Source organism: Macaca fascicularis, chromosome 15 (assembly GCF_037993035.2).
Source record: "Macaca fascicularis isolate 582-1 chromosome 15, T2T-MFA8v1.1".
Classification (NCBI taxonomy): domain Eukaryota; kingdom Metazoa; phylum Chordata; class Mammalia; order Primates; family Cercopithecidae; genus Macaca; species Macaca fascicularis.
In genome coordinates this window covers 71,738,258-71,764,153 of record NC_088389.1, presented here as the reverse complement: position 1 = coordinate 71,764,153, position 25,896 = coordinate 71,738,258, and the positions used below count along the sequence as shown (strand labels likewise).

The following is a 25,896-nucleotide window of genomic DNA, read 5'->3' as shown; positions in this document are numbered from 1 at the left end:
GTGGTTGAATGGATAGGCATTTACAGAGAGGTCCTTAATATCAAAATGCCTCTTAAAAGGATCCCTGTTGGTCCATTTTCTATTGTTAAACCTTAGAATAGATCAGTCTTTCAGCATACCCCATCCAGCAATCTAAGAAGAAAGCTCTAAGGAATATGAATTTTAATTCCAAGGAGAAGAATGTGGGAACTGCTTATAGAAGGCAGGCTGCGCAAGAGCTCCAGTAGGAGGCTCCAAGAACCATGTTTCATTCTTCCTCAAACACTCCTCTTTTAGCTTGGATGACACTGTGCAATTCTGAGTCTTCTTCTACTTTACTGATGCAGGTTATTAGGTCTCCATGTCCACCACTAAGCCCAACCCCAGAAAGAGTATGTTCTTTGAACTAGAGATCCTCTCAGGATGCCATACTGTGCCCATGGTTTGTGATTGATAAAGTCTGTTGAGTGTAATTAAGTGAACAAGGGCCCCATGTGGGTGGAGCTGCAGCAGGAGGATTGACTTCAAGTCTATGCAGAGGCACCTCCTGGCTCTCTGTGTTGTGTACAATGTGTGCCAGAGAATGTGGATGGAGGCAAGTTAGAGGCAAATTTTGAAAGTTTATGATTTGGATTAGAGTCTATTTTTACAGAAAATACTGTAACTAAATCTGAAAACTTCTCGGTTCTCTTGGAGGATTACCTAGACCTTAACAAACAAAATCAAACAAGTCACTTTAACAGTGCTGATTCTTTGGAACATTTTTGAAATGTTCAAGGAATGAAGAGTCTGCCAAATAGAGAAAATCATGGTTTTCAGGTCACACTCTTAGTGAATGCCCCATTTTTTTAAATTACCTGTGTTTTGGCGAAATGTAACTTCCTAAATTCAAGCTATCCATAAAATACCAAGAGAAAAATTTTAAAACAAGACAAAACTAAAAGTTTCTCACCATTCTAGACACCTCTGTATCTGTACATATATAGAGACAGAAGAAAAGATAAATGAGAAGAGAGGGATACTTTTAAGAAGATGGGATCATGTTCTGTGTGCTATTACTAATCAAAATATATCGAGCTTAATTTTATTTAAATTTAAATAAGGGAAAGAAGTAGATTAGACCATAGTCTTTAATAGTTTATTTTGGCCTGAGCCCTAAATTTAATGTTTTTTCCTCTGTCTTTTCCTGTCTCCCTCCCTCCCTCCCTCCCTCTCTTCTTCTGTTGGGTATCATTAGGTTTTCTTCATTAACTCTTTAAAACAAGAAATACAGAACAAAATATCTGATAGACTCTAAGCTCTTAGCATCATTGAACTTTAAAGCATTTCTAGGTGGGGAAATTGAGGTTTAGGCAGGTTTAGTCACTCTCTCAAAGTTATACCTCTAGTAATTCCCCCTATTATTCAACATTGTTCATCTGTTTGGGATTCTACTTGGAAATAAAAGTTGAACAAATGACAACTAATGATTAGCATATTGCTAATTGTAACAGCACTTTTGCACATTTTTTTTTTTAATCTTGTAACAATCCTGTGAGTCAGACTCATCTCCACTGAGTTTTGGAATGTAAATGAGTAGCCCAAGGTCATGTAGTGATTAGGTGGCAGGGTGAGGGCTGCTATTAAGTTCCCATTACACTGTGTCTTCTCCCACCTATGGTGTGGGTCTGTTTCTCTACGTAAACTAAACCACCTGCTTCACTTCTGTCTTCCTGCACAGCACCAGCGGACCTCGGAGGGGGGAAGATGCTGCTTATAGCCATCCTTGGCTCTGCTGGAATGACCTGCCTGACTGTGCTGTTGGCCTTTCTGATCATATTGCAATTGAAGAGGGCAAATGTACAAAGGAGAATGGCCCAAGCCTTCCAAAACGTGGTAGTGTCTCATCTTCCTACTACTTAATAAGGGCAAGTCCAAGTACAGGCAGAACCTTCACTTTAAAGATATGGACCAGGAAATTTACTTATAAAGTAAATATTTCCCTTAGGCAAGTCTCATCCTCTCTTTGGCTTCCATTATGAAATGGGAGATAAAAAGTATGACTATATAATTTCTTATCCAAACCAGAACAATTTTAAGAGTGAAAAGGGTGCTCTTAGTAAATTATGCAGGAAACTAGGTCTGCCCCTGCCTGCTGAAATGAGACATATGGTCATCCTAGTAATAAGTCCCCAGAGATGATATGTTGCAATAGAATGAATTGAACATTTTTGGTAAGGAAGGACAGAGGGTAACCAGACCTCAGTGAGATAGGTAATGATATATTAGACAAGTTTTCCCCACATTTGCCTATTTCTAGTTCCCATTTCTTTCTAATAAGTCCCTCAATCTTATGACCCCTCATATGTATAAGAATTATATATACCTGTGTGTGCCTTCCATTCCTGTGTACCCTCAGTCTGAAGTCAGAGTTCCTGGCACTTGGTACTGCCTCATTTTTTTTTTTCATCTAGGAATTCTAACCAGTAGCAAAGGCCTATAAAATGACACTTTACCAAGAGTCATCTTATTTGAGTTCTTTCAGTATACTAAAGCCTGAAAATTTTTCTAGTTTGTGGGTTCAGGCCCTGTAAAATTAATTTGAACCAGACTTTATCAATTCTGTATATAATGCATTGAGTGCAATGATTCAAATGAGGTGTACCCCATGTGCATGAGTCCCCAAGGTTCCCTTCCATGGAGGACAAGAGGAACTTCACTATCTGACTCCATGCCAGAGCTGGCTCAACTCAGGATGTCACTGGAGAGGAAGGGCCAGCAAGGGGGTTGGGAGTGCTGGAGTCTGTCAAAATACCTTTTTCATGGTAGCACCAGCAGCTATTTGAATTCAGGAGAAAGAGATACTGTGTTGGGTTTGGCTCTAAGCTTCAGTCATCTTGTGGCCAGAATGGACTTTGAGATTCTAAGCCTTACTACAAGAGAGAAAGAGTGTGCACTAAAAATAGAGTAGGATCAAGATAATGCTAAGAAGTCTCTCACTGAGGCACATCCTGTGGTTGCCCCATATAGGCTCTCCAAGTGAGCTTCCAAACCAGAACTGAACACTTGCTCATTTCATAGCACTGTAGGGAACTCACATACAACTAATGCAAGAATGGCAAACACATGGCATATGTACTGTTACTCCTTCCTCTGTCACCCTTTACAGACATTGCTAATCAACAAGCTTTTCTGGGGAGGCCCAGAATTGTGCCCGTGCAGCCCTGTGGGCAGCTGGTTTGTCAGGGCAGGCCTGTGTGATGAAAACCTGTTTCCCTTTCCAGTCTAGAATTAAATATACTATTTCTTTTTTCATCTGGTATGGATGCCAACCAGAAGACATTATGCCCCTTAGAATTATGAAAAATCCTGACACAAAATGATGAAATAATTATTTTTCCAGAGGGAAGAACCAGCTGTGCAGTTCAACTCAGGAACTCTGGCCCTAAACAGGAAGGTCAAAAACAACCCAGATCCTACAATTTACCCAGTGCTTGACTGGAATGACATCAAATTTCAAGATGTGATCGGGGAGGGCAATTTTGGCCAAGTTCTTAAGGCGCGCATCAAGAAGGATGGGTTACGGATGGATGCTGCCATCAAGAGAATGAAAGGTCAGTGGTTGACCAGATAGAGTCAGCATTGCATGAGGGTGTGGAGAAAACTTGATTTCCTGCTGATTCTTTTCTCTATGGTCTTACAAAAAATTCGCATGGTGTCAGACATAGTTGTTATTTGCAACTGAAGACTATGCTTCCTTTGAAGTTGAGCCCGTGATAGTCAGGATATGAATACAAAGGCAGGAGCCATTTAAACATCACTGCTTGATTCACTGGGATGTGATACTATAGATTCTTGGTCATATACAGCTAACTTTTGGGGAGCATTGTTGTTTCTCTTAATGCAGTGCTTCTCAAAATGGAGTGTGCATCAGAATCACCTGGAAGGCTTGTTTAAAAACAAACTCTTGGGTCCTACCCCACAATTTCTGACTCAGTAAGTCTAGGGCAGGGCCACAGAATCTGCATTTTTCATTAGTTTTCCAGTGATGCTATCTTGTGCGTTTGGGGACCACATTTTGCACACCACAGTCTTCATAGGTTAACTGTATATAAGTTCCTGGGAAACTGTTAGAAATGCATTCACTTGGGTTTCTTCTACTCCATGTTTGACCACACCTGAATTTCTTGGGTAGCATATGAAAATCTGTGTTCTTAAGTGGCTTTCTCTGTGGTTCCTCTGTACACTCAAGTTTGCAGAGAAAACCACTGATTTAAGGTCATAAGAACTAAATCTTTTCCAGCTTTGTTCATCTCAAGACTGTTTGGTACCTACCCATCTAATAATATTTGATAGTAAATATCTTCAGAGAAAGCAGAATGACTAGTTAGCTGGCAAATTAGCTAGCTGTCTTCTCTTCTGTGTGAAAGAGCAGTTTGTGTAAGACTTGACTGTGAGGCTGCACTATTGATTTTACAAAATGCAGGCTTGGAATGTGGTGCATTAAAGCAGAGAATGTGATGAACTATTATCATTGTGCAGCTCCATCTTAAGAGCTCTTTAAGGATGCTGACAGAGTTTTCTTTTGGACCACAATATTGAGTCTGTGAATTAACTCTAAATATTATTAAATCATCTCTGCTTTCTGCATTGTTAAGAAGACTAACAAAACAAAATGTTATCTATGATTAGAAACAGCAATATGTTTCTTTAAAAACAATACAAACTACTTGCAAAACAGCCAGAAATCCCTTTTCTGTTTTGCTACTTTAGTCACGGAGTTTGGGGGAGCAGTGAGGATAGTGAGAGGAGAGGGGTGTAGAATCTTATGAAGGCAGTTTTTATTGGGATCTATTGTGAGCCTGATTTTCTGTCTTGCGCCCATGTGAAGAAGGAAAATAGCTTAATAAGGCCTCAGGGCCGATAAATCCTGCAGGCAAAGCAGTGCATCCAAAGAAGGGCAGTTACTGAAATAAGTGGCCAACCTCACTATAAGGAACTTCTTTAAAAAAATTCCCAAGATATTGACCCTCAGAGAGGCTTCTGTAGTATGAACAGAGCACTTGACTTATGAATACCATTGGCCCCTCATGAGATGATTGTCACAGTTTCTAAGCATGAGCAGCCATGTTTATGGCCACCAGCACCCCACTCCTACCCTTGCCACCCAATGTGGTTTTTTAAAAAACAATAATAGTTCATTGTCCCCGACTCAAGACTGATCAGTTTATGCACCAACCAATAGCCTTCTCTTCATTCTGGTGCTTGGTGGGTTCTCCCTCTGGTTAAAGTGCTGGTGGAGAGACAAGGCAAAAAGAATAAAGGCAGATGCAACTCAGTTTCCTGATTCCCATGCAACTTCCATAAGATAGCATTTGGATTTGATTTATTTAGCTCAATCAACCAGATTGAGACTGGTTTGTAAAAAATAAGTTACAATTAATGAATAAAGATGCATGCATTATTGGTGATGTTTCATGGAAACTTTGGTTGTATTCCTCAGTTGTCTCTGGATGGTAGATTTAGTTGGAAGAACTAAAATCTAAAAGATGGTACAGCTCCACCTCTACCAAGTCATTTACCTGAGGATCTGGGAGCTTAAACAAGAAAACTTTAGAGTGGTGGTTCTCATCCATAGGCATTTGGCAATATCCGGAAACATTTTTGATTGGCTATTGACATCTAGTTGGTAGAGGCCAGGATGGCTGCAAAACATCCTACCATGCACAGGACAGGGCCCTGCAAAGGAATTATCAGCCCAGTGTCAATAGTGCCAAGGCTGAGAATCTCTACTTTAGACTAATCTCTTTGGTTGTATGTAGTTGATGGTGACTGAGGGCACCTGAAGGTTCTTGGGGGGCAGAACAGGACAGCTGATTCTGAAAAGGTGTAACAAATAAGAATCACAACCCTTGACTTTCTTCCCAGAATATGCCTCCAAAGATGATCACAGGGACTTTGCAGGAGAACTGGAAGTTCTTTGTAAACTTGGACACCATCCAAACATCATCAATCTCTTAGGAGCATGTGAACATCGAGGTAAGATGCTCTTTTCCTGTCTTTCCTGCCAGAGTTTTTAGAAAACAGACAAATTCCATATTGATATAAGGAAAGATAATGATCTTAAGAATGTTGCCTACTTTTTTTAACGTTGCATCTTCTATCTGAATGTCTGTCTAGTCCCATTTATAGATTGTGCTGTGGTTTGCCTTATTTTTGGAGGGAAGTGCCGAGGGTGGACTATTTAGCTTCTGGTGTGGTTCAGCCATTACTGCCCAAAGGTATTCATGGCTCCTACCTGCCCCATCCTTGGCCATCCAGAGGTTTTCACTACTACTACTACTCCTCTAGTAGGGGAGCCCCCACCATCAGCTTCTTCTTAATTGCCTACCTTTACATTTTTCCTGGAAACCGAGGGAATTGGTATTCTGAATGTTAAAAAGCCATGAATGCCAGCAATCTACTATAATATGAAAACTAAGGAGAGTTGGATTTTAAAAATAATTATAAGAAGCTTTCATGAGATAGTGCTTTGTTTTTATCCAGAATGCTTTCATGTACAATTACAATGGAGCTTTACAACTATCCTGTGTTGCACATGCATTTAAAGTTAAATTTATGTTATTCAAATGTTTATTGAGTACTTTCTATTGTAATGCGTGTAAGTAGTGGTGAGTGAGTAGGTAACAACAAAAATCATCTGTGGGTTTACCTCTGCGTGCTGCATGGCCTTGTAGTTCTGAATCTCTGCTTAAACTTAATTTCTCATGGAAAAGTTTGCTCCCATAAAAAGCTCCATGCAGTAATTATTTACAAACTTGACAGCCTCTTGTTGACTTTGCAGCACAAACACCAACAATAGAAAAGAGACTACTTCCATTTCCTCAATGTATTAAACTAAAAATACTGGTGCTTCAAATAATTTATCATTCTATGATCCAATAAGGGTGTAATTCTGAAAGCCAGATCATGTCCCTTAGGTTAAATAATGAAGTAATGACATTTATTTTTTGAGCTACTTCCTGAAAACAGTAATCAGCATGGCACAGGAGTATAAATGAAAGTCACACACACACACACACACACACCCCCCACCCCCACACCCTGCTGTCCTTGCTGACACCACTCCCACAAACATGGTGAGTGTTCTTAAAACCCGCCTGACTTTCTGTACAAACCCCACAAATGACACAGTACAAAAGGGCAAGGATTCTCTGGATGCCCAGGGAAAGTGGGGTTATGACAGGAAGCCAAGTGGCTGTGGTGGACAGACTAAACCAGTTTTCCGGAAAAAGGCTAAAACTACAAAGAAGACTGTGCTGAGGTTTTAGTGTGTTGACCCCACTGCAGATCTAGGAGAATGCTGGCTATTAAGGGATCCAGGCACTAGGAGGAGATAAGAAGAGAAATGGCCAAGTGATCCAGTTCTAAGTTTCATCTTTTGTTTTATTCTGAGGATAGTAAAATCTTGAGGTTATGTTTACTTCATCTGGTTGCAATTGGTCTTTTGGGAGAGAACCAACCACAGTATTAATGCAGTTTCCTTAATGGGGAAAAAAACGCAACAACAAAACTATATCCCTTAAAATTTTGCTTTGTCATCACATTAGCACATAGTTAGCTGGCTCTTAAAATTTTAATATAGGCCAGGCGCGGTGGCTCACGCCTGTAATCCCAGCACTTTGGAAGGCCGAGGTGGGCAGATCACGACATCAAGATATTGAGACCATCCTGGCCAACCAACACGGTGAAACTCCATCTCTACTAAAAATACAAAAATTAGCTGGGCATAGTGGCTCATGCTTGTAGTCCCAGCTATGCAGGAGGCTGAGGCAGGAGAATCGCTTGAACCTGGGAGGTAGAGGTTGCAGAGAGCTGAGGTAGCGCCACTGCACTTCAGCCTGGGCAACACAGTGAGAGTCAGTCTCAAAAAAAAAAAAAAAAAAAAAAAATATATATATATATATATATGCTAAATTATTTACCTTAATTTATCTTTCTTTATTAATAGATATTAAAATTGTTTTAGAATAATTCAGTAAAAATGTGAGAAAGCACATGTATACCATAATTTAGGTCTAACTTTCATTATAGTGCAACAGGATTCAATACTAGAAGATTTCTTTTTTTGTTAGAATTTCAATTTCTTCCTCTTCCCTGGGCTCAAGCAATCCTCCCACTTCAGCCTAAGTACTCCCAAGTAGCTGGGACTACAGGGGCGCACCACCATGCTCGTCTAATTTTTATTTTATTTTTATTTTTTGTAGAGATTAGGTCTCAGTATACTGCCCAGGCTGGTCTCAAATTCCTGGGCTCAAGCAGTCCGTCTACCTTGGCCTGCCAGAGTGCCGGGATTATAAGCGTGAGCCACTGCACTGGGCTTCAAGTTCTAATTCATACAACATTTTAAATACATGGTTTACCCAAAAAATTCTTTAAAAAAACAGTAAAAAAAACTTTACATTTTACTAGGTATAAATGTCAATGTTTTTAGCAAAGTAAATTCCCTTTAAAAATATTTTTGTAAGGGGATAATTTATTTTTTAAAAATTCCAAGAAAACAAAAGTAACAAAACTGGGCAAATAACATTTTATTAAAAAAAAAAAAAGAAAAATGATTTGGAACAAAAAAGTGACAATGAACCATAGGTTTTTCTAGGCATTATTGTTTTATTGTTTCCTAAAAGCTTGAGTTTTCTGGTTTCTTGAAGCAAAATGCAATCTTTGAAACTAACTTCTGGTGACCAGAGACCCAATCAGCAATATGGTGACTTAGTATGGGTTTTAAGGAGGAGTAGAAGGCAGGAGAGAAAGTTCCATGTTGTGGCTCCTTCCACACGGATATTTAATTGTTTAAAAATAATAACAGCCTCAGGAATAGCTAGAGGCAGACTGGAATAACATGCCTGGCTCATATTAGCTCCTTGATCAAAATGGAATGCAGATGAAAAGGTGATGTGAAGAACGTGTCTCAGATCTGGAAGAGAGTGCTTTGACTCATCTACTGTTATTACTGCCCGGGTAAAAGCATTTCAGGAAGCCCTCTGTGTGAGTGCACGTTTGGAAGGAATGGAGAGGGAGTGGGAAGGAGCAAAACCAAGCGTTCCAGCCTGGCCCCCTTTGAGTATTGCAGGAAGATGTCACCTATCTTCCTCCTGTCCCCCAGTGCTCCCTCGGTGGTGTTACTAGATGTGTTTCGTTTAGACAAAATGGAGTTTATAGGCAATTCCCACAGCACATCTCTTAAATGTTACAGCTGTTCAGGGCCACTGATGAGTCAATGTTCTCTTCCTTCCCCACAGGCTACTTGTACCTAGCCATTGAGTATGCGCCCCATGGAAACCTTCTGGACTTCCTGCGCAAGAGCCGTGTGCTGGAGACGGACCCAGCATTCGCTATTGCCAATAGCACTGCGTCCACACTGTCCTCCCAGCAGCTCCTCCATTTCGCTGCCGACGTGGCCCGGGGCATGGACTACCTGAGCCAAAAACAGGTTTGTTTGGAGGAACTTGCTTTGGATATCTTTCCTCTGGAATGCCCTCTAAAGTCAGTTTCAATGTTTGTAGGGTCTGTCAAGCTCTCTTCTTTAACTCCTTAAAATCTCCCTCAATCTCTTTGTGAATAGTCCGTCTATTTAAATAAAAATTAATACTGACAATATGTTTATCTAGCAATTTTCATAATTATGAAAATTTCATAATTTTCATAAGATGTAGCGAGGTACCTTAAGCTCTCTTAGCCTGGTTTGCCTCTAAATCATGTGCAGCAACAGACACACACTACATTACAGCTGGAGGACTTAACAACCTGTGTTTTTTATTTGTTCATTTTCTGAAATTCTTCTGCCAAGATGTGGTGTGTCATTTGGCAGAATCCATTCCATTACCAGGGAATTCTGGAGGGGAACTTTAAGGGGAACTGGATTGTGCCTTTTTAAAATCCTTTTTTATGCTATTGTTTTCTTTCCTATTCCCCAAAGTTTTCAGCCCTGGGGCTTTCATTAGGCTGAAAATACATAATGTTTTCAAAACTCTCAGTTTATCCACAGGGATCTGGCTGCCAGAAACATTTTAGTTGGTGAAAACTATGTGGCAAAAATAGCAGATTTTGGATTGTCCCGAGGTCAAGAGGTGTATGTGAAAAAGACAATGGTAAGTACAGGACATGGACACTGATCGCATCCTTTCCGAGGTACTCCCCGCTCTCCTGATGTCGCTTCTGGACTGTCAGTGCTCTATGGTGACTAAAGCATCTGACTGTGTGTCCCAGTAGATACTGTGTGCCCTGGGAAACATTCTTTCTAAATGTTCATTCCTAACATGGTTGCAGCGTCTGTATTACTAATGAAGAAGGCACTGTCATGTGTGACCAAGTAATTGAATATTCAAGCCTAGTGGTTTGAGGTCTTGGTTCTATCCAGTTCAGACCCCAAGGCATCTCATTCGGAAACCTCTGAGGAGCTTGCACAATCCCCTTTCATGCACAACCGATGTAGCGAGGAAAAAGATGAACATATTTTCCAAAAATCAAGGAAACAAACTAAATGGTTTCTAAATCACCAGGAGGCTCTATAGAGAAATTCATAACTTCTACAGGCTCATCTAAGATTTCTCTCTTCACTGAAACTTCAGTGGTCAAGTCACTGTTCAAGCCCCAAATCCACTCTCCCAAACAGTAATATTTTATCTTTAAGTACAAGATTGCGGGAGAACCTAACCATACAGTCTTAGAGGAAGAGAGATACTCATTCTGCTTTTGGTGCCCAGTCTAGAATCACATAGTCCTAGAAGTACCACATCCCTGCATGTTAGAGCTGTGTGGAGGAAATTCACCATCCTCTGTTTTCCTGGGGTGGGCAGAATGCAGGGCCTCAGGGATGACAAGCCCTGCAGCCTTTCCATGTGTCTGGCAGGTCTACTGTGGTGGATGGCTCTCCCTTTTTTAGGTCTGATGAACATTACTTTGGCCCAGCTTTCTTGGGATGGCTCCAGTTGTCATGAGGTATAGGCAGTCTTTTCATTTTTGTGGGCACACCAAATTGTCTCTTAGCAAGGCTCAGGTTCCTGCATTTATTCTCAATTCCAGGCTTCCTTTTTTTTCATCACACTTATCTAGTTACTGAGAAGATAAAACAATACTCAAGAACATTTTGAAAGGAAATCACCCATAATTCACCACCTTGGCATATATATTTTTTTCATTTTTGGCTTATCGCCTTCCACAGCATACACCCTTTCACATAGCTACAACCACAGTGAACATAATCATTTTGGATCTTTCCACACTCTTTTCTGATGAGGGTGTGAAGTGGGGTCCCTTTGGCTCTTCGAGGGCCCTGCATGCTTATCAACATAGCGCTTTCAGAAGCCACGTGTGCCTCCCTGAGGGCTGGCTTCCAGGTGATGCTTTTCTGCCTAACCTTTTCAGACCCACTCAAGGCAGATGCTTCTCTGGAGCAGGGGTGGACTTGTTTTCTTAAAGAAGCAGAATCCACCAGTCACCTACCTACTCCGGCTCTCCCAACTCCTCCCTGACCACCTGGTGTCTTCAAATCTCCTTCCTGAAATCCTTTTCCCTGCTTTACTCCAGCGCTTACGGGATGTGGGTGCCCTGGGTGAGAAGGTGGAGGGATAACACAGGTTAACCCCACAACCTACCCATTCTATTTGGATGCTCTCCTCAGCTCCCCAAGGCTAGCATGGGTTTGCTTGGCATTTCTGCAATATTGGGGTTATTTACAGGGGGAGAGCACCTATCAGGGCTTGACTCGATCTTACAATAGACTAAACAGGGTTAAAGGTGTTCTTTAGCACCTTGGGGCTGGGGAGGAAAGGCCCAGGTTGAGGGAAGGGGGAAGAAAGAAGGATTGGAGAGGAGCAAGTTCCCTGCAAGAAGGATGCAGTGTAGCAAGTTTGGACAAATCTCTGGGAGGGAGGGATCAACCTCTTGATGACCAACCTTATGATTCTTGAATGAGTAGATAGGAAGGGAGCCCCAAATCATAGAGACTTTGAGGAAACCAGGAATAAAACTTTAAAGTCAAGCTTTACAACGTCCAGTCACATCTCATTTTGCCTAGCCTGGGATCAGTAAGCCAAGATATGGGGACAGCCTGGAGGCAGTCAGGACCAGCATCCAAAGTATGGGTATGTGTCTCCAAACCCAACATAAACTACACTACGTAAGCTACAAATCATCTCAATCTCTACTGTTATATATGCACACTGTTCCCCTTGTCTAGAGATGCTCTTTCCTCTCCCATCCACCTAATGACACCTAAACGACTTACAGAACCATGCTGGGATGTCCCGTCCTCTGGAGAATCTCCCTCCATCATCTCCAGGCACAGTTGTTCTCTTCACCATACCTCAGTGCCTCCATTTCCCTTTTCCACATTATTAATACAGTTAAATTCTCACTCAGTGTCTATGCCTGTCTCTCCTTTCTAAACCTCAGAGTGCCTCTGAGGGCTATAAGGTGAATAAGGAATGACCGACTACCATGCGTGCACACTCACACTTCAATTCATATAAAACTGCTGAACCCTGAAGATAAATAGGACCTGCGCTATTTGCATGTTTTGAAATTTGAAAACACACATGTAGCTGGGACATACACAAAGCAATGATGTCTGAGTCTGCCCTGCCTATGAGGTTCCCGATGGGCTTTGTGGAGCCACAGCTCAGGCAGGCTGAGAGCCTCATAAAGACCCTGTCCCACTTAAGTGACATCTCACTTTGTTCTCTCCAGGGAAGGCTCCCAGTGCGCTGGATGGCCATCGAGTCACTGAATTACAGTGTGTACACAACGAACAGTGATGTGTAAGTAAGCTGCTTATTGCCAAGGGATTTTTTTTCCCCTCCCAGAAACATATATAGTTGACAGAGGTTTTAAAAAGAAGCAGGAATGTCCTGTACCTCTCGGGAACAAAGGTAACCAAAAAACCCAGGAAATAAAGTAACAGAATAAAGCCGCAGAGTAGACGGTTTCCAGAGTGCAGAATCACTGGTGGCAGGTTTTGGATTTCACTCTGCATACTGAAGTTGTGTATTCTGCATTGTGCTTCGAGTTGTGAATTCTCGGACTCAACAGGAAGGGACATACTGGCCTTCCTGTGGCTCCTCTCCCAGACCTAGATCAGAGGAAGCAATCCAGAATAGCTGCTGGGGACAAAATAAGGCCCGACAGTCAGGGGGTCTCTGCTTGCAGCCTGCAGTGATGCATCAGAGGCTGGCGGTGGAAGGAAGGGTAGGCTTGAGATTTAGGTCATCTTGCCTTGCACCCCATTTCCAGGATGAAAAACCAAGGCCGCGAGGGTGGTGGTGACTTGTCCAAGGGGTTTTGCTGATGCCTGGGGATGAAGAGGGGGTGGGCAATTGCTGTGTCCTCACTGTCTGCAAGGTGCTTTTTATGTTTCTCTGCATAACTTTGAGGCAAGGATTATTGTCCCCACTTTTGTAAGAATATACTAAGAGGTCCCAAGAGGTTCAGCAACTTTTTCCAGGTCACAAAATTGGATGGCAGAGATTGGATTTAACTCAGATCTGTCAAGCTCCAAAACATTTCATCTGTTTTGGACAGTACCACCTTGGAGTCTCTGGTTAAAGTGATTTGGGGGCTCTGGCAAAGTGAACACTATTTCTTTGTTGTAACCTTTCCGTTGAGCTAAGAGAAGAGAAACCCACACTGTGTGCAAGGGCCTATCCTAGGATGTAGACATGTAACGTTTCCTTTTCTCAGACAGGGTGGGTCTCCCTGGCTTTGGGGGCAGGAAAATGAGTGGTGACTCTGTTTGCTGATTGTTGGTTTCACACTTGTCCCTCCTGCAGATGGTCCTACGGTGTGTTACTATGGGAGATTGTCAGCTTAGGTGAGTATCTATGTTAAAATATACATGCCAGAAAATATATAACAATTTCATGTATACTGATCCTAGTTTTATCAATATTGCATATTTAAAAAAACTAGAAGGCCCTACACAGAAAGGTAATAATTTTATTCTTCATGTTTTTAATGTGGCACATATACGCCATGGAATACTACAGAGACATAAAAAAGAATTAGTTCATGTCCTTTGCAGGGACATGGATGCAGCTGGAAACCATCCTCCTCAGCAAACTAACACAGGAACAGAAAACCAAACACCACATGTTCTCACTCATAAGTGGGAGTTGAACAATGAGAACACATGGACACAGGGAGGGGAACATCACACACCAAGGCCTGTCGAGGGGAAGGACAGAATAACGACAAATACCTAATGCATGTGGGGCTTAAAACCTAGATGATGGGTCAATAGGTGCAGCAGACCACCATGGCACATGTATCTCAAAACTTAAAAAATTCTACAATAAATATGCATTGCTTTTATAATTAAAATATGAATTATAAAACTACAGGCTTCCAATCAGACAAAAAGGTTAATATTATTGGTATAATAGATGTGCTGTGTGTGGGGAGACTTAGGGAAGAGAACTGGCACTGAATTGAGGAAGCCGGGGGTGGTTCCTTCCCCTGAAGCAATGATGATGCTTTGGCATACTCTGTAGTGTAAGTCCAGTTTTGATGAGTGGTGGGTTTGCCAAGGGAGGCATGCAGCATGTTCACTCTCCTGTGACATACCATGTCTTCCTCCTGGCCCCTTAGCTTTAGAACCCCTGGACAGGAAGCATTGCTTTTCGTGCCAGAGAGGACTTAGAGTGGCACTGTTTGTCTTCCAGGAGGCACACCCTACTGCGGGATGACTTGTGCAGAACTCTATGAGAAGCTGCCCCAGGGCTACAGACTGGAGAAACCCCTGAACTGTGATGATGAGGTGTAAGTCAGGCCTCATCCTGGGGCTATTTTGTCTTACCTTCCTTCCTCTTGTGTGTTTCTGGGGCCAGCTGACTTTAACAAAGTCAACTGGTATACACAAACACCTACACACAGAGATCCCAAATAGGTGAATAGAAGTAGGGGGGTTCCCAATACTAATACTGTTATGTAATACACAAGGAGTATTAGCTTTACAGGCATAGAAATTTAGGAGGCATTTAATGACTCTCGGGAAGGTTGAAATGAGGAAGGGCAACAAATGCAGAAAAACCTGAAATAAATTCCTGAAGTTTTTCATTAAGAAAGATACATTTTTGGGCTGGCAAGATGGCTGAAAAGGAACAGCTCTGGTCTGCAACTCCCAGCAAGATCAACTCAGAAGGCAAGTGATTTCTGCATTTCCAACTGAGGTACCCAGCTCATCTCCTTGGGACTGGTTAGAAAGTGGGTGCAGCCCACAGAGGGTGAGCTGAAGCAGGGTGGGGTGTCACCTCATCCAGGAAGTACAAGGGGTCGAGGAACTCCCTCCCTAGCCAAGGGAAGATGTGAGGGACTGTGCCGGGAGGAATGGTGCATTCCAGCCCAGATACTAAACTTTTCCCACAGTCTTTGCAACCTGCAGAAGAGGAGATTCCCTCTGGTGCCTATGCCAACAGGGCCATGGGTTACAAGCACAAAACTGGGCGGCCGTTTAGGGCTAGCTGCAGGAGTTGTTTTTTTTTAGCTTTTTTTCCTTGCCCCAGTGGCACCTGGAACACCAGTGAGACAGAACCATTCAGTCCCCTGGAAAGGGAGCTGAAGCCAGGGAGCCAAGTGGTCTAGCTCAGTGGATCCCACCCAGCTAAGATCCACCGGCTTGAAATCCTTTGCTGCCAGCACAGCAGTATGAAGTCAACCTGGGATGCTCCAGCTTGGTTGGAGGAGGGGTATCCCCGATTACTGAAGCTTGAGTAGGCTGGTTTTCTCCTCACAGTGTAAACAAAGCCCCAGGGAAGTTCAAACTGGGCAGAGCCCACCAAGCTCTGCAAAGCCACTGTAGCCAGACTGCGTCTCTAGATTCCAGCTCTCTGGACAGGGCATCTCTGAAAAAAAGGCAGCAGCACCCGTAAGGGCTTATAGATAAAACTCCCATCTCCCTGGGACAAAGTACCTAGTGGTAGGGGCCACTATTGGCATAGCTTCAGCAGACTTAAATATTCCTGCCTGCCACCTCTGAAGAGAGCACCAGATCTCCCAGCACAGCACTCGAGCTCTGCTAAGGAACAAACTGCCTCCTCAAGTGGGTCCCTGACCCCTGTGCCTCCTGACTGGGAGACACCTCCCAGCCCAGCAGGGGTTGACAAGACACCTCATACAGGAGAGTACTAGCTGGCATCTGGCAAGTGCCCCTCTGGGACAAACCTTCCATAGGAAGGAACAGGCAGCAATCTTCGTTGTTCTGCAGCCTCCACTTGTGACACCCAGGCAGACAGGGTCTGGAGTGGACCTCTAGCCAACTCCAGCAGACCTTCAGCAGAGGGGCCTGACTGTCAGAAGGAAAACAAACAGAAAGGAAAAGGACCTCCACCCCAAAACCCCATCCGAAGATCATAGATAGATAAATCCACAAAAATGAGGGGAAACCAGTGCAAAAAGGCTGAAAATTCCACCCAGAATGCCTCTTCTCCTCCAAAGGATCACAACTCCTCACCAGCAAGGGAACAAAACTGAATAGAGAATGAGTTTGACAAATTGACAGAAGTAGGCTTTAGAAAGTGGGTAATAACAACCTCCTTCAAGCTAAAGGAACATATTCTAACCCAATGCAAGGAAGCTAAGAACGTTGATAAAAGGTTAGACAAATTGCAACTAGAATAACCAGTTTAGAGAAGAACATAAATGACCTGATGGAGCTAAAAAACACAGCATGAATACTTCGCGAAGCATACACAGTATCAATAGCTGAATGGATCCAGTGGAAGAAAGGATATCAGATATTGAAGATAAACTTAAATAAAGCATGAAGACAAGATTAGAGAAAAAAATGAAAAGGAATGACCAAAGCCTCCAAGAAATATGGGACTATGTGAAAAGATCAAACCTATGTTTGATTGGTGTACCTGAAAGTGATGGGGAGAATGAAACCAAGTTGGAAAACACTCATCAGGATATTATCCAGGAGAACTTCTCCAACCTAGTAAGACTGATCAGCATTCAAATTGAGGAAATACAGAGACCACCACAAAGATACTCCTTGAGAAGAACAACCCCAAGACACATAATCGTCAGATTAATCAAGGTTGAAATGAAAGAAAACATGTTAAGTGCAGCCAGAGAAAGGTCAGGTTACCCACAAAGGGAAGCCCATCAGACTAACAGCAAATCTCTCTGTAGAAACCCTACAAGCCAGAAGAGAGTGGGGGCCAGTATTCAACATTCTTAGAAGAATTTTCAACCCAGAATTTCATATCCAGCCAAACTATGCTTCATAAGTGAAGGATTTTGTCACCACCAGGCCTGCCTTACAAAAGCTCCTGAAGGAAGCACTAACATGGAAAGGAAAACCTGGTACCAGCTACTGCAAAAATATATCAAAATCTAAAGACCATTGACACTACAAAGAAACTGCATCAACTAACAGGCAAAATAACCAGCTAGCATCATAATGACAGGATCAGACTCACACATAATAATATTAACCTTAAATGTAAATGGGCTGAATGCCCTAAGTAAAAGACACAGACTGGGAAATAGGATAAAGAGTCAAGACCCATCAGTGTGCTGTATTCAGGAGACCCATCTCACATGCACACACACACACACATAGGCTCAGAATAAAGGGATGGAGGAATATTTACCAAGCAAATGGAAAGCAAAAAAAGCAGGGGTTGCCCTCTGATAAAACAGATTTTAAACCAACAAAGATCAGAAGAGACAAAGAAGGCAATTACATAATGGTAAAGGGATCAATACAACCAAGAAGAGCTAACTATCCTAAATATATATGTACCCCATACAGGAGCACCCAGATTAATAAAGCAAGTTCTTTGAGACTTACCAAGAGACTTAGACTGCCACATAATAGTGGGAGACTTTAACTCCCCACTGTCAATATTAGACAGATTAACAAGGATATTCAGGACTTGAACTCAGCTCTGGAACAAGTGGACCTAATAGACATCTACAGAACTCTCTACCCCAAATCAACAGAATATGTGTTCTTCTCAGCACCTCATTGCAGTTACTCTAAAATTGACCACATAATTGGAACTTAGACATTCCTCAGCAAATCCAAAAGAACAGAAATCATAAGAGTCTCTCTGACCACAGAGCAATCAAATTAGAACTTAGGATTAAGAAACTCACTCAAAACTGCACAATTACAACCTGCTCCTGAATGACTAATTTCATTAATAATGAAATGAAGGCAGAAATAAAGATGTTCTCTGAAACCAGTGAGAACAAAGACAAAACGTACCAGAATCTCTGGGACACATTTAAAGCAGTGTGTAGAGGGACATTTATAGCACTAAATGCCCACAAGAGAAAGCAGGAAGGACCTAAAATCGACACCCTAACATCACAATTAAAAGAACTAGAGAAGCAACAGCAAACAAATTCAAAAGCTAGCAGAAGACAAGAAATAACTAAGATCAGAGCAGCAGTGAAGGAGATAGACACACAAAATGTCCTTCAAAAACATCAATGAATCCAGGAGCTGGTTTTTTGAAAAGATCAACAAAATAGACTGCTAGCCAGACTAATAAAGAAGAAAAGGGAGAAGAATCAAATAGATGCAATAAAAAATGGTAAAGGAGATATCACCACTGATCCCACAGAAATACAAACTACCATCAGAGAATACTATAAACACCTCTACGCAAATAAACTAGAAGAAATGGATAAATTCCTGGACACATACACTCTCCTATGTCTAAACCAGGAAGAAGTCAAATCCCTGAATAGACCAATAAAAATTCTGAAATTGAGGCAGTAATTAATAGCTTACCAACCAAAAAGTGTCCAGGACCAGATGGATTCACAGCCGAATTCTACCAGAGGTACAAAGAGGAGCTGGTACCATCCCTTCTGAAACTATTCCAAACAATAGAAAAAGAGGGATCTTTCCTAACTCTTTTTATGAGGTCAGCATCATCCTGATACCAAAACCTGGCAGAGACACAACAAAAAAGAAATTTCAGACCAATATCCCTGATGAACATTGATGCGAAAATCCTCAATAAAATATTGGCAAACCAAATCCAGCAGCACATCAAAAAGCTTATCCATCATGATGAAGTCGGCTTCATCCTTGGGATGGAAGGCTGGTTCAACAGACGTGAATCAATAAACATAATCCATCATCTAAACAGAACCAATGACAAAAACCACATGATTATCTCAATAGATGCAAAAAAAGCCTTCAAGGAAATTCAACAACCCCTCAGGCTAAAAACTCTCAGTAAACTAGGTATTGATGGAACGTATCTCAAAATAATGAGCTATTTATGACAAACCCACAGCCAATATCATACTGAATGGGAAAAAGCTAGAAGCATTCCCTTTGAAAACTGGCCTAAGACAAGGATGCCTTCCCTTACCACTCCTATTCAATCAACATAGTATTGGAAGTTCTGGACAGGGCAATCAGGCAAGAGAAAGATATAAGGTTATTCAAATAGGAAGAGAGGAAGTCAAATTGTCTCTGTTTGCAGATGACGTGACTGTGATTTAGAAAACCCCATCGTCTCAGCCCAAAATCTCTTTAAGCTGATAAGCAACTTCAGCAAAGTCTCAGGATACAAAATCAATGTGCAAAAATCACAAGCATTCCTATACACCAATAACAGACAAACAGACAAATCATGGGTGAACTCCCATTCACAACTGCTACAAAGAGAATAAAATACCTAGGAATACAACTTACAAGGGATGTGAAGGACCTCTTCAAGGAGAACTACAAACCACTGCTCTAGGAAATAAGAGGACACAAACAAATGGAAAAACATTCCAAGCTCATGGATAAGAAAGAATCAATATTGTGAAAATGGCCATACTGCCCAAAGTCATTTATAGATTCAGTGCTATCCTCATCAAGCTATCATTGACTTTCTTCACAGAATTAGATAAAACTACTTTAAATTTCATGTGGAACCAAAAAAGAGCCTGCATAGCCAAGATGAGCCTAAGCAAAAAGAACAAAACTGAAGGCATCACGCTACCTGACTTCAAACTATACTAGAAGGCTACAATAACCAAAACAGCATGGTACCAGTACCAAAACAGAGATACCAAAGGAATAGGACAGAGGCCTCAGGAATAACACCACACATCTACAACCATCTGATCTTTGACAAACCTGACACAAACAATGGGGAAAGGATTCCCTATTTAATAAATGGTATTGGGAAAACTGGCTAGCCATATGCAGAAAACTGAAACTCGACCTCTTCCTTACATCTTATACAAAAATTAACTCAAGATGGATTAAAGACTTAAATGTAACATCTGAAACCATAAAAACCCTAGAAGAAAACCTAGGCAATACCATTCAGGACATAGGCACAGGCAAAAGACTTCATGACTAAAACACCAAAAGCCAAAATTAACAAATGGGATCTAATTAAACTAAAAAGCTTCTGCACAGCAAAAGAAACGATCATCAGAGTGAACAGGCAACCTACAGAATGGGAGAAAATGTTTGCAATCTATCCTTCTGACAAAGGGCTAATATCCAGAACCCACAAAGAACTTCAACAAATTTACAAGAAAAAAACAACCCCATCAAAAAGTGGGCAAAGGATATGGACAGACACTTCTCAAAAGAAGACATTTATGCAGCCAACATAAGAAAAAAAGATCATCATCACTGGTCATTAGAGAAATGCAAATCAAAACCACAATGAGATACCATCTCACACCAGTTAGAGTGGCGATCATTAAAAAGTCAGGAAACAACAGATGCTGGAGAGGATGTGTATAAATAGAAACGCTTTTACACTGTTGGTGGGAGTGTAAATTAGTTCAATCATTGTGGAAGACAGTGTGGTGATTCCTTAGGGATCTAGAACCAGAAATACCATTTGCCCCAGCAATCCCATTACTGGGTATATACCCAAAGGATTATAAATCATTCTACTATAAAGACACATGCACACATAGGTTTATTGTGGCACTGTTCAATGATAGACTGGATAAAGAAAATGTGGTACATACATACCATGGAATACTATGCAGCCATAAGAAAGGATGAGTTCATGTCCTTTTCAGGGACATGGATGAAGCTAGAAACTAACGTAAGAAAAGAAAACCAAACTCCACATGTTTTCACTCATAAGTGGGAATTGAACAGCGAGAACACATGGACACAGGGAAGGAAACATCACACACCGGGGCCTGTCGGCAGGTTGGGGGATAGGATAGCATTAGGAGAAATACCTAATGTAGATGACAGGTTGATGGGTGCAGCAAATCGCCATGGCACTTGTATACGGATGTAACAAACCTGCACATTCTCCACATGTATCTCAGAACTTATAATAAAAAAAAAATTTAAAAAAAGATACATTTTCTTGCCTAGAACCTTGCTTCTGCTAAGATTACTTTCAAAAGTAAGATTTATTCCAAGGGGAAATATAATGACCTGTAGTGATACCACCATTCCCAGAACTATCCATGGTAGAAGCTAACTGGCATGTTTCAAGACTGAAAGGCTCTAGGTTGAACAAATAATTTATTGTCTAAATGGGGCTACTTCTAAGAGTGAAGGAGGGTGTTAATATCACTGGAATAAGAAGCATACATACCATCCTGGAAAAACCTGGACATAGTTGGACCATCACTAGACAGTCCCTTAAATTCTACCTTTTGAGATTCACTTCATAAGGGGTGAGAAGATTTTTTAGTCTTTAAGAAACTTATGTTAAAGTATAAGCTGTTCTGGGATCTGTGACACCCTAAACCAATGGTTAATAGCCTTCTATGCACATAGGGTTCCCCGGAGTCATTTGTTCAACATGTGGGCAGGTTCCAGAAATCTGTATTTTAATCACACAAGGAGTTCTGAGCACAATTGAGAAAACACTGTCTTAAGTCAGTGTTTCCCAAACTATGTTCACATGTTGTGCAAGATATAAATACATGATACAAGGGGAAAGGAGTTCTGTGGTCAATTAAGTTGGAAACTTCGTGTTAAACCTGTTGTCTTAGTCATTTCCGACTGCTGTAACAAAATAGTATTTCTCACAGTTCTGAAAGCTGGGAAATCCAAGATCAAAGCATTGGCAGATTTGGTGGCCGTGAACCATTTCCTGGTTCATAGATGGCCATCTTTCTGCTGTGTCCTCATGTGGTACAAGGAGCAAAAGAGCTCTTTCAGGCCTTTTCTGTAAGGGCACGAATCCATTCATGAGGGTTCTACCCTCATGGCCTAATCACCTTCCAAACTACCTACCTTCAAACACCATCACATGGTTTCAACACATGATTTTTGGGTAGCATGAACATTGAGTCCATAACACCTGGTTAAACAGGCTTTGTTTTTAATGACAGTGCTTCTAAAAGTCCTCCCTCTTAAAGGGGGATACAATGGGTGGCATTTTACAAGTTTGAGCATGGGCCTTTTAAGAGACACTAACATTTTGAAAGATGCAGCATTCCAAGGGAAATGCTGCTATAGACACATACCCAGTTCTTTCTAGATGATTGTAATAGCTGAGACCAAGATCCTGCAGAAACAGTACCCAGGGTAGGAACTAAATCTATAGGGAGATGAAATGGGACTTGCTTAGGGAGGGGGGAGGCCTAGTAGAAACTTCCCAGGTGCTGTACTTTTGTCTTCTGCTGGTTAAGCTTTATAACCATGCATTGGTTGGCTTCATTCTCTTTTCCTGCCATGCCCAGGACTGAAGCACAGTTATAGAATTAACCCTTTAATTCTTTTGCTTTCGAAGGTTTGATCTAATGAGACAATGCTGGCGGGAGAAGCCTTACGAGAGGCCGTCATTTGCCCAGATATTGGTGTCCTTAAACAGAATGTTAGAGGAACGAAAGGTGAGTATTAAAGTCAGGCAGGAGATCTTTAATTGGAATTCCTGATGTGCCCAGGGTGGTTCACAAAAAACACTGAAACAATTGAAGAAGTTCTTCTTGACATGGCCCTAAGTATTATAGAAACAAAGGATATCCCCCTACCCCCGCAACTTGGAAAAAGTTACAATTTTGGGGGGAAATAAGATTTCTATACAGGATATAGTCATGTACACAATGGAATAACATACAGAATTAGCCTATTAGAGCTAGAAGGAATTTTAGTCATATAGCCTGACCTTTTAATTTTATAGATGAAGAAATAGGCTCAGAAGTGGGTGATTGACTGAGGACACAGCAAGTATACAACAGAGCTTGACCTGCAGGTTACTATGAGGAGGGTCAGGAATTCCATAAAAATTTCTAGAAGTTAGTTGGCTATACTGATCTGGGAATCAAAAGAAAAGTAAATGTAGTTTAAAGAAATAGTCAAAACCCAAGTGGTAATTCAACTAGAGATGCAGGTGAGATCACACAGAGAGATGTGAAGATGAGATTCAGACAGGGGAAGGAACCCGAGAGAAGCTGAACACATTAGGAGGTACCAATAAGACACTGTGAGAAAGGCAAGCTCAGAAACTGAGGATACAGTATGAAATCTTACTTGCAGAAGGCAAGGGGATGCATTTTAGGAAGAAAGTCATCAAATACAACAGAGGGACTGAGGACAGAAAGTATCCCCCAAGTGCTTAGTATTTTGAGTTGAAACAAACCAAGGTACTGCTGTAACTGCCGCTGGCAGAGGTGGAATCAAAGCAGCCTATGTCTCTGAACCATTCTCATTCTTCCAGACCTACGTGAATACCACGCTTTATGAGAAGTTTACTTATGCAGGAATTGACTGTTCTGCTGAAGAAGCGGCCTAGGACAGAACATCTGTATGCCCTCTGTTTCCCTTTCACTGGCATGGGAGACCCTTGACACCTGCTGAGAAAGCATGCCTCTGCCACGAGATGTGATATAGAAGTGTACATATGTGCTGTACACCTGGGACCTTCACCACTATAGATCCCATGCATGGATCTGTATAGTATGCTCTGACTCTAATAGGACTGTATATACTGTTTTGAGTAAGAATGTGCTGAAATCAGAATGCCTGTTTGTGGTTTCATATGCAATAATATATTTTTTTAAAAATGTGGACTTCACAGGAAGGCGTGAGTACAATTAGTATAATGCATAACTCATTATTGTCCTAGATATTTTGATATTTACCTTTATCTTGAATGCTATTAAATGTTTTGCTATGTCAAAGTAAAATATTGTTAATAAACCTAACAATGACCCTGATAGCACAGGTTAAGTGAGAGAAATATATGAATTCTAACAAGACATAGGTTAATATTTAAGAGACTGAAAAATCTCAGATTCCTCTCTCTCAATTTTATCCCTTGCCTGTAGCAGCCAGTCCCATTTCGTTTAGTCATGTGACAACTGTCTTGTGTTTCCACAGCCTGCAAGTCAGTCCAGAATGCTAACATCTAAAAATAGACTTAAATCTCATTCCTTACAAGCCTAAGAATCTTTAGAGAAGTATACATAAGTTTAAGATAATGGGATTTTTTTCTTTTCTTTTCTCTGGTAATATTGACTTGTATATTTTAAGAAATAACAGAAAGCCTGGGTGACATTTGGGAGACATGTGACATTTATATATTGAATTAATATCCCTATATGTATTGCACATTGTAAAAAGTTTTAGTTTTGATGAGTTGTGAGTTTACCTTGTATACTGTAGGCACACTTTGCACGGATATATCATGAGTGAATAAATGTCTTGCCTACTCACGTCTCATCCAGGAGTGTGTCTCATAGCTATTGCCACATGTCCTTATTATACTTTAAAGAAAAATGCTTTAAATTATCCATCCCTAGCACATGGAGTAGTTGGCGAGTATACTCCACTAGATACGGAATCTGAAACTCACCAGATTGAAAATTCTCCTAGAAGTATTCTACTGCCTAGTTCTTTTTCTTGCAACAGGAAGTACACCTTTGGGAGTGTTCCCAGTGTGAACTAAGGGCTTAGAATTGGAATTCTTTTTAATTGTGTTACAATGTTAAATAGAGTCCTCACTTAATGCCATTGATAGGTTCATGGAAACTGCAGTGCTATATAATGAAACCAATTTTACTATAGGGTAACTGATAGAAACAAGATGCTATCCCCATCAAGCCACCATTGACTTTCTTCACAGAATTGGAAAAAACTACTTTAAATTTTATATGGAACCAAAAAAGAGTCTGCATAGCCAAGACAATCCTAAGCAAAAAGAACAAAATTGGAGGTACACCCTACCTGACTTCAAACTATACTACAAGGCTACAGTAACCAAAACAGCATGGTACTGGTGCCAAAACAGATACATAGACCAATGGAACAGAACAGAGGCCTCAGGAATAACACCACACATCTACAACCATCTGATCTTTGACAAACCTGACAAAAACAAGCAATGGGGAAAGGATTCCCTATTTAATGAATGGTGTTAGCAAAACTGGCTAGCCATATGCAGAAAAATGAAACTGGATCCCTTCCTTACACCTTATGCAAAAATTAAGATGGATTAAAGACTTAAATGTAAAAATCTAAAACATATTGTAGTTCTACATGCTGCACAAACTTTACATATTCTTATGTATTCAGAAATTACAACTAGGCAACTGAATTCATCCAGAACACTCTTTATTCCCAACAGCATATTCAAGCAAAGACACATAGCAAAATAAAAGCTGCTCTTTATAACAGTACCTAAATGGAACTTAACTAAATGGAAACACGAAGGAAAAGCCACTGAAATATTGGTCCAGCATGTCATCGCCAAGAGGGCAGACTAAGAGATGCCAGCCTTTATCTTCCTACACACACAAAATAAATAAATAAATACAGACAACTGTTCACATACCATAACAACCCAGAGGGACTGCAAAGACTCATTATAGGATCTGCAGCAATACAGTGGAGCACAATAATGAAGAGCAACCACACAGAAAGGATTGTGATCAGCATACCTAATACACCAGGAGATGTCTAGGAACAAAAAAGGTGGAGGC

General features: G+C 41.2%; 1 protein-coding gene across 2 annotated transcripts in view; it reads left to right on the top strand.

Moving 5' to 3' along the window:
• Positions 1-24,637, top strand: part of TEK (TEK receptor tyrosine kinase) — a 121,625-nt gene extending 96,988 nt beyond the window's left edge. Inside the window, exons 14-23 of one of the 2 annotated variants that reach the window (XM_005581589.5) lie at positions 1,700-1,851; positions 3,362-3,572; positions 5,887-5,997; positions 9,261-9,451; positions 9,996-10,109; positions 12,709-12,779; positions 13,788-13,828; positions 14,679-14,775; positions 22,707-22,806; positions 23,634-24,637. In XM_005581589.5, the coding sequence (XP_005581646.2) occupies positions 1,700-1,851; positions 3,362-3,572; positions 5,887-5,997; positions 9,261-9,451; positions 9,996-10,109; positions 12,709-12,779; positions 13,788-13,828; positions 14,679-14,775; positions 22,707-22,806; positions 23,634-23,708 (1,163 nt within the window). In that variant the 3' untranslated portion in view covers positions 23,709-24,637. Of the gene's footprint in view, positions 1-1,699; positions 1,855-3,361; positions 3,573-5,886; positions 5,998-9,260; positions 9,452-9,995; positions 10,110-12,708; positions 12,780-13,787; positions 13,829-14,678; positions 14,776-22,706; positions 22,807-23,633 lie in introns of both variants that reach the window. The other variant, XM_005581588.5, reaches the window with a different exon arrangement.
• Positions 24,638-25,896: the final 1,259 nt, after the last annotated feature.